The 9,309-nt window shown below is 40.5% G+C and overlaps 1 protein-coding gene across 1 annotated transcript in view; it reads right to left on the reverse strand.

The window, feature by feature from the left end:
- Window positions 1–930: 930 nt before the first annotated feature.
- The window catches only part of PTPRZ1 (protein tyrosine phosphatase, receptor type Z1), a 148,739-nt gene continuing 140,360 nt past the window's right edge, over window positions 931–9,309 (reverse strand). Inside the window, exons 23-29 of the mRNA XM_009286803.1 lie at window positions 8,446–8,539; window positions 8,069–8,142; window positions 6,497–6,625; window positions 4,849–4,995; window positions 4,415–4,557; window positions 3,650–3,785; window positions 931–1,953 (exon numbers count right to left, since the gene is read on the reverse strand). Coding sequence (XP_009285078.1) covers window positions 1,813–1,953; window positions 3,650–3,785; window positions 4,415–4,557; window positions 4,849–4,995; window positions 6,497–6,625; window positions 8,069–8,142; window positions 8,446–8,539 — 864 coding nt within the window. The 3' untranslated portion in view covers window positions 931–1,812. The remainder of the gene's footprint in view (window positions 1,954–3,649; window positions 3,786–4,414; window positions 4,558–4,848; window positions 4,996–6,496; window positions 6,626–8,068; window positions 8,143–8,445; window positions 8,540–9,309) is intronic.

A 9,309-nucleotide genomic window follows, 5' to 3' on the forward strand; every position in this document is an offset into this window, starting at 1 on the left:
CTGGTTTAGCACCTTCACACTCATTTTGTGTATCATCAGTACGAGGATTTTTTAGTTTCCGCTGCTTAGATTCCTCTAAACCTAAATTTGTTTTGGCTTTGTTGCAGCTCCACCTATCCTCAATCCCACACTGCTGAAGGGGTCTAGATCTATCTGCTGACACTCTGAGATCCCTCACACACCCTTGCCTCAGGACATCAGTCGACTAAAATCTCCAAGTCCACATCAGGTCCACCTTCTCCCATCCTTATTTTTCATCTAAGATACTGTCCATTAGTTTCTTTGGCGTTCTGGTCCAGAACTGTATCTCTGCTCTCAATATTTCTACACAGCAACTGAATGTACGAAAGTGAGAAAATAGTTACTCTCACGGCCTGTGTTAGTTTTAAACAAAGATCTGTTCTGCTCCAGGCTCCTCCACCCTCCTCAGTGCTGCAACCTTCAGTACAATCAGTATCTTTTCTTGCCAGTTCAGAAGGTTACAGAAAATAATTGAGTGGCCAAGTTGAAACATTTTGCTTTTGTTCTTGCAGCGATTACTTGCTTTACTGCTTCCCAGAGTTCGGCTTTTGCTTTGCCAAAGGAGGCAGCAAAGAGCTCAGCAGCTGAATGAATGATCTGAAGCAAAGCCAGCATGGAGAAGTCTTGCAAGGGGGCAACTAAGGCAATCTGGAGGCCTGGGACAGCCTGCTAGCCTGTGGGTGACCAGAGTGGGAGAGGCTAAACCAGGAGCCGACGTGGACACTATGGGTATGGGTGGAAGTGGAGCAGAGATTAAATAACAAAATGTAAAACTGCCTTCTGAACTCGCAGATTCCACAGGAAGAGCAGCCATCTCCAGGTCAGCCTTGAGTCCTTATTCCTGTAAGTAAAAGCTCTCTCATACGACAGTGAAGAGCGTTCACTGTATGTGGTAGACCGCTAAGCACAGACTGGAATATTTATATTTATTTTTGCAACGCCATAGGTAAAAACAATTTAACAATGCCAAGTACAGGTGTTAAATCTCATAAAAACTTCTCATTTCAAAACAAATGATTTCTATTTCATTTCCCACAAAAAGTTAAAATCACATGCAGCTATATGAAGGTTAATTGCTTAAGATGCACAATTATATATCAGAAGACTTTGTTAAAATAAAAACATACTGGACTACATCATTTTAACAAGGCAATTACACAGAACTAGAAAACTGACTCCGTAGTAAAATATAAAAATCTACAATTATAAATATAAATTTGGTCCATGGAATCACTACAGAAGTAGCAGTATTTACAGTAAGTATCAGATTACTATTCTAAATGTCTAATTGAAGTCTTAAAATGTTGAACGTTATGGAGAACAGTATTTTATTTACATTCTACTATATTAAAAGTTATATTTCTAGCAAATGTAAATTGTTATAAATACAGCAGATAAATCAAATACTAAACCCATGACATGTTTGTAACTGAGAATCTCCTAACACCTATAAATATGATAGTTTTAAGTTAAAAGCAAAGCCAAAAACTAATACTGAAAAAACATACCACAATTCAATTCTTAGAAACACTGTAAAAGTCAATCAAGTTAGTCCAGACGTAACAACGTATTACAAGAAATCTTTCAAGAAAGGCACACATTGTTAATGATAAAAGTTCCGCGGTGAAGTCATATGTAACAGAAATGACTGAGCAACGGTTGGGATCTGATTATATATATAGTGACTGGACAGATCTCCCCCCCAAAAGTATAAAACTGAAAATATTAATGGTAAACTCCAGGTGTGACTGGTGTGATGTAGGTATGTGTGTGTTTAATCTGATGTGTTAATTAAACTAAAGATTCTAAACTTTCAGCTGCATTTCCATCGGGTAAAGCTGAGCCGTTACTGTCCATAGATGCTGAAGGGTTTTCTTCTTGCCTTGTGCTGACAAGGCTGAGAATAGCTTTGTACAGAAACTGGTACTGTTCCTGGAGAAGAAAAGAGGATATAGTCAGTGTGTTGTCAGAAATAATAACACTAGATTATCTTGTAACACTGTTACTCAAAATTAATTAACAGCTGATGCGTCAGTCTGTTAAGGTACCGTGTTCCACAATCTATTGTGTTAGCAGCTTTATTCATTTTCTGACTAATGGCTCCCCCTGTGCGCAATATAAAGCACAACATTAAGGAACACAGTAGAGGTGGGGGAGAAAACTGTATTTTTTTAAGAAATATTATGTGCTAAATCTGATCCTTGTTAAAGCCAATTGCAAAGTTCCCATTGATTGAATGGGGTCAGGATTAGGGCTACTATTTGTCTGTCGGCTTTTTTTTCCTCTTGAATATGTTCTCATTTTTTGCCCTCCAAATTCTATCTAGGCAGATTTTTTTAATTTTTTGTTTGGTACTTGCAGTTACTGTTTATGTTTTTGAAGACCCTGCCAAGTGTAGGAAGAGAGACGAGACTTTGTGGGAAGAGTCACTGAGGAGGCCACTGCCTAGGGGAAGCGGGGTGGGGTATCTCAGTTGGGTGCAGTGGGAAATGGGGAGTGCCAGAAGCCAGCAGTGTGGGCTGGGAAGGGGAAAACAGCTGGGTGCGCTGTGCAGGGCAGCATCTCGGGAGCGCAGGCACAGCGAAGGCTGTGCTGCACCAGGTAACAGTGGATGCTCTGAAAGGGCAGAGGAATATTTTGGGTTCTAGGATGGATATATGAGGGTAAAGAATTTCTGTGATGGAAGGAGTGGGGAGCAGTAAGACAGACTAAATAGAGGGGGGTTTGGGGTCTGGACTATTAGGTTGCGCTAAGAGATATGGGGTAGAAAGAGCAACGAATTTGAAAATCTGCAGTAGCAGGATGGGAAACTGGAAATCTGAGATAAAGGGCCCAGGTATTTGCTGGAGGCTCCCGGGGCAAGAGGAGTGAAGGTCCTAATGGTGCTGCTGAGGTAGGAAGGGTTCCCATCTTCACTGCATTTTCTGCCAGGCACCTCAGTCTGGGCTAGCTGGGCAGGGCAAGGGGTGGACACATCTGTGAATCCTGTGTCATGTCCTGTTTTTGCTGTCAAAAATGTGATGATGCTAACCCTAACGTTTCACTCTTAAAGCGTTCTCCTTATAACATCCATTGTAGCTCTACAGCAGTCAGATTGGTAGTGGTATGACCAAAGGGGCAAGGTTCGCAGTTTTTCACTTCTGTGATGAATTTTCATTTGTATGACACTGACTTAGTAAGTAATTCTTATTTGTTACACTTTTCATGTTTTCTTTCTGTAAGCACAGTGGCAGCGGTGTCAGGTGACCATTCAACAGAGCATAAAAGATCAAAGTCCATCCTGAAATGGCAAACTAGGGTAACTACTTCAGGGTCTACTTGGAGTACAAATTTACTCCTGCTGAATTAAAACCTTCATTCACATGACATAGTGCAGATCTTATGATGATGGTGGCAGCTCTGCACATTTTGAATATGACCACTTGATAACCACATAACAGGTTTTCACGGAAAATACTTTGTTTTGGAATAAGCAGCAGGTCCACTACAGCACCTTTGGAAGACAGTTTTGATTAACTCACGCAGAAACTAAGATGCCAATGGTTCGGTAATGTTGCCCTAAGATCTAAGCATGCTAATAATACCACACATAGGAAAAAAATATGCACACATTTTGCTTATTACTTACAATGTCTGTAAAGACTCCAGGCCTCATCAAATTTATCATCTTCGCTACCTGGTAAACATCCACCGAGTTCTCATTTTCCAGTTGATGCATCAGTGTTGTTAATGCGCAGAAAGTGCCTGCTGTCACCCCTCCATGCCTTTGTAAAGTAAAAAAAACCCCAACAAAACACAAAAAAAAGTCTCTAGAAACTGTATCAAGTTTCTACAGCTGGAGAAAATACAAAATCCAGGGTAAACTGATAAGATGAACTTCTGTCATGTGATCTTTACACTTTCTGAAATAGGCCCGCCCAGCAGTGCCTTAACACAACCTTCACAGCACCTGGCTACAACTTCTGGAGAGTCTTTAAAAGCCAGTCTTAGAGTTACTTCCCTACAATCCTCTACTAACCAAGTCCTGAAGGCCTCAGGTCCTTCAGTATTTCAACATTTCCGTATTTTTGGCCATTATTAAACAGCTGGAGAAGGGTAAGGTGCCTCATCTAAATGGTCTTACTTCTTTCAATAATAGACAATGAAGCCCTGATTGATTTCCTCTCCAGTGCCCTACTCGACAATCATCTGGAGTATCAAAATGATAGAACTGAAGAGAAAACATTGAAGTGTGATAAAATAAAAATGTTTCTCAATGCAGCTGAAACAGAAGCAGCAGCACTATTGTTAGGTGCAGACTTTGTGCCTTGTTTCAGCGGCTTTCATTCTAAATGAGATGGAGGGATGGTTCTACAGAGAAACATCAAAACAAACTGAAAGTTGCAGTTCTTACTCGTCATGTACAATCATGGGTCCATCGCGGTTGGAAGTTTCCTCTTTGATGATGCTGATCAGTTCAAAAGTTTTACTAATAGGACTATCAGGATTTGGCCATTTTGGACACTGAAAATGCCTCACTTCAAGTACATAGTCATCCTTAAAAGAGTGAAAAAAACATAGATCAATTTGGTAAAAGATTGACTGTCTTTATTTTTATCCTTCACCCTGTTCCAGTTCGGCTCCAGCCTCCAGATACAGAATCCCACTGCTGCGGAGGTTGGACTACCCTGTTCCCCCTGTCACCACATTACTTATAGAGGTTATTCCCTCCCTGGGTGTTTCAAGGGCATGAAATTTTATCACTCATTTATGATAGAAAATGTAACAAAATGTAGGCATTACCTATAACAAATCAAGTCCCGAGTTACATGTTTGTGACAGTGTTACCTGTGTAGCTTCTAAAATAAAGTCTTGGATTATGAGCTTCTCCTCGTTAGACAGACACTTGTGTTCTTCAGCGATCATAGTAACTTTGAAACTCTCACAGTTTATAGGCTCATCTTTGTTTGGCCAGTATACAAATTCATCTTCAGCCTCCAGGAAAAAAAAAGAAGCCATAGAAGTAAGTAATGTTGAGCTCTTAAAATAAAACTTAATCCAACATAATAAATAATGTGTCACGTATGTAATCAATGCAGCCAGCTAGATTTAAACTGACAAATCAAAATTTGAGTGGGATTGCAAACATCACAAGTGGTGGTTTTCAGACACCTCTGTAGTGATCCTGACCAGAAGACCACTGTACCCTGTGGAGACAGCGACCCACCTAACAGTCAACATGTGCTGTGCTGCGCTATGCCACACGTCCAGCCTGGCCTTCAGGCTGTGTTGTGCTGCCCGTAGCCCATGGCCACAGGATAAATTTAGCTGGTGGATTGTAATGTAGGAGCCTGCAGGCAGCTCCCACTCTGTACCGACGATTACGCCACTTGCGTGGCCTTGGGATTATCTAAAAGTGCAGCAAGAAGTTCTCACGAGAACATCCTTTCTGTTTGACAGCAGAAATGATGAACAGAGTTGTTTTCTTTTAAGAAAAATCCTGTAATAGTTTGGACGACCAAAATGGGGGTAACCCTTCCATGGATGGGAGCTGCATGGCATGATGTACCTTGATCAGAGAACCGTTCAGTGCTGCACAGCTCGGGGTTCCCAGCATCTATGTGATGGGATGTAAGATTATCTATACTACCCTCTCCTTTATAGTGTTAGCTCTAATAAATAGCATTTTAAATGATACTTTACAGAGTCTGAGTGTCTTTCTTACTGGGATCATAATGAACTAGCACCTCCTGGCAAAACAACCTCCCTTATTACAAGGGCTGACTTAAAAATCCATCTGTTTTATAGGAAGAGTAACATTCGTAAAACATTTGATGAGAAATAAAAAACAAACATTGGCTTGGTTGTACATGTTTTTCCAGTCATGCAAGACTCTCCAAAGCATTTGCATGGCTTTCCTCCAAACTCATTACCAAACATGATGCCCTCTCACACCTCAAGATTTCTCTGAGTACCAACCTAAAAGCTCTCAGATGTTCCTGCATTTCTAGTAAATGAAAAACATATTCATTTGTTATTAAATTACACATGCAGGATGAACACGTGAGCTTCCTTTGCTGTTTAGAGTCAGACAAATCCCTGCTAAACATTTGTTCGTAACTTTAGGAGATGAGCAAGAGGAACAACCTCCTACTTCTCCCCTTACCTAACAATGGCTGAAGAAGCCATATTACAACTGAAGTAAAAGTCCTGGAGCGAAAACTAACCTTGCATAACGGTTACTTCTGCTGTTTGGCTCTTTTTATAAACTATACAGGAATGATTCCATACTTTCTCATGCTAGTTGCAATCTGCCCAGACAAGGATCTCCAGATTTCCTCTAGATGATTTGGGGATTTTACACTCAGTACAGTATTATTAATTTTTAATTGTTTTTTGCAAATTCCAAGATATTGTCTCATGTCCTGCATATTTCAAAATGGTAATACTAATAAAATTCATACATAAACCCGTAACAATCAGCCACAAAACTCACCATATTCTGGCTATCAGGAAGCATGACTATTAACTGGGCATTATGGTCCCATATCATTCTCCAGAAATCCTTGATAGTGTGTAGTAAGGGATGCTGGGTAATAATGAATTCATTACTTTGATAATAACCCTGCAAAACAAAATCAACAGACTCAGAACTGATGCCCAACTACTAACATTTAAAGGAAGCTTGTAGTGGACAGACCCAGAGCCTCGAAAATAAATTGCAGACTTGTGCCTCCTTTGGCTTCCTGCAAATATTAGAAGAATATAAAACTTCCATTGCAGTATTTTCCAGACGAAAAGAATAAAATATATTACACTGAAATAATTTTTAAAACTTAAAAAAATTTGATCAAAAAAAAAAAGACAAAAGAAATCAGTGGAGACTTGAACAGCCGACTCAGAATGAAAATACATTAACTTGTACACACATGCTAATTGTTCTACATTAGCCAGAATTCCAGAGGAGCTGGCAATCTGAAACAAATAAAAGAATACTTGAAAAATCTGCAAAAATCCCAAGCGGTCTCTTAATTTGTACAGCTGTCCCAGATCAACTTCTTACCACAAAAGAGAGTTCCTTTGCACTAATGCACCTGATGAAGTATCATGCATACACAGCACTGCAGGGAGCTTTCCCATCTCTTTCCTGAATGTCCAGGAAGCATTTACTCCTCCCTCTCAGCTAATGAAGGGGAAAAGAGTTGAAGAAAACCCAGGGAACAAAAAGATAATGGAAAGCTGATGAGCTATGGTGCCTTGGGCTATGCCAGTTGCAAAAGCTCTGTAAGATGAGCAGGTAGGAAGGCAAACCACCAGCCGACCAGAATGAAAATACATTAACTTGTACACACATGCTAATTGTTCTACATTAGCCAGAATTCCAGAGGAGCTGGCAATCTGAAACAAATAAAAGAATACTTGAAAAATCTGCAAAAATCCCAAGCGGTCTCTTAATTTGTACAGCTGTCCCAGATCAACTTCTTACCACAAAAGAGAGTTCCTTTGCACTAATGCACCTGATGAAGTATCATGCATACACAGCACTGCAGGGAGCTTTCCCATCTCTTTCCTGAATGTCCAGGAAGCATTTACTCCTCCCTCTCAGCTAATGAAGGGGAAAAGAGTTGAAGAAAACCCAGGGAACAAAAAGATAATGGAAAGCTGATGAGCTATGGTGCCTTGGGCTATGCCAGTTGCAAAAGCTCTGTAAGATGAGCAGGTAGGAAGGCAAACCACAGTACAGCCATTAAAAACTCACCTGTTAGTTAACACTTTTAGTTCATTTCAGAAGACCCTTCCACAGGTGACGTTTAGCTTTACCAGTTTTTACAACTATGATGGGATTTCTGGTTCTACAGATTGTTAAAATGCAATGCGCTTAACCAAACTTAAAACCAGTAATAACAGTAATAATGCTTCCCGGGGGAAGAAACTCTTTCAGGCAGAGTAATAGAAGAAAGGAGCTTTCAAAATCAGGACTGTGCCACCCTAACTCAGACACACGGCAGCTCTGAAAACAGCTATACAATGGGACATTGCTTTTCACCAATACAGTTAACTGACTTACCATAATATAGGAAGCATTGATGTAGTCTGTCCCTTCACCAGACAGTGATGAGATACCCACTCTAGACCTTTCCACTGTAAAAAAAAGTCATGAACTAGTACGTATGTTGCAATGACTCATATATCATAGCAATTATCTCACATATCTCATAGTAATGATAACACTAAGCTCCATCGATCAGGATAAAGTGTTATCCAGCCACCTATTTTTTTTTCCTATGTGTAGTACTTAAATCATTTCTTCACTAAAAGTACTTTACGGAACATTGCTCCACACCAATGCAGATGTCTTCAGCTCTTGCTGAGGAAAGATTAAAGGTTTGACACACAGTTCATAAACATTTTGCCACCCAGAGAAGCCGATTTGAGCAAGCTTACCAGGAATGATGGATGAAGTTCGGTTCTTTTCTCTGTTACACTGTTTGAGTGCAGTTGAATAATCACACTGCTGCGTGTTAGACTGGCTCAGTAACTGAAACAATGAAGTTAAAAAAAATCAGGTAACTGTACATTCCTTCATTAGCTGCATTAAACAGAAGGGTGCACGTATTGCAGGTTAGCTGTCTCTCTTAACTGTAGGTATCTAACTATCTGGCTAAACTACCTAGCAAGTCATCAGAATCTTTTTTCTTCACTGTTCTATCAGTTCACATGATTCTTGAGCCCTAGATCAATAAGCATGTCTTTGAAGGAAATGCCACTTCATGTTGTTCCATATCTAGCGCCACAGTGCTTGTTGCCATCCTGGTGTCACTTCCATTTGTAATGAAACAACACAGCTGTTCATGTAACTTTAAATAGTTTTGGAAAACAGTAAATGTCTGTGCAGAAAAATCTGCATTGTTATACAGACAGTATAGCTCCTGATGTGAGGCATCTCTAGATATCCCAGTTATGAGCTTCCTGATTTTCTCTCCAAATCTTGAGAGGAAAATAGGACTGATCTTGGGGGGGTCTCATTGACTTACTTGTTTCAACTAATACAATTCAAAAAGACAAGAGTAAGAGAAGGAACGAGTATATACAGGCTGGATCGATGGGCCGAGGCCAACTGTATGAGATTCAACAAGGCCAAGTGCCGGGTCCTGCACTTCGGCCACAACAACCCCATGCAGCGCTACAGGCTTGGGGAAGAGTGGCTGGAAAGCTGCTCAGCAGAAAAGGACCTGGGGGTGCTGGTTGACAGCCGGCTGAACATGAGCCGGCAGTGTGCCCAGGCGGCCAAGAAGGCCAATGGCATCC

The sequence above is a fragment of the Aptenodytes forsteri genome, unplaced genomic scaffold (assembly GCF_000699145.1).
Source record: "Aptenodytes forsteri isolate BGI_AS27 unplaced genomic scaffold, ASM69914v1 Scaffold166, whole genome shotgun sequence".
NCBI classification, from domain to species: domain Eukaryota; kingdom Metazoa; phylum Chordata; class Aves; order Sphenisciformes; family Spheniscidae; genus Aptenodytes; species Aptenodytes forsteri.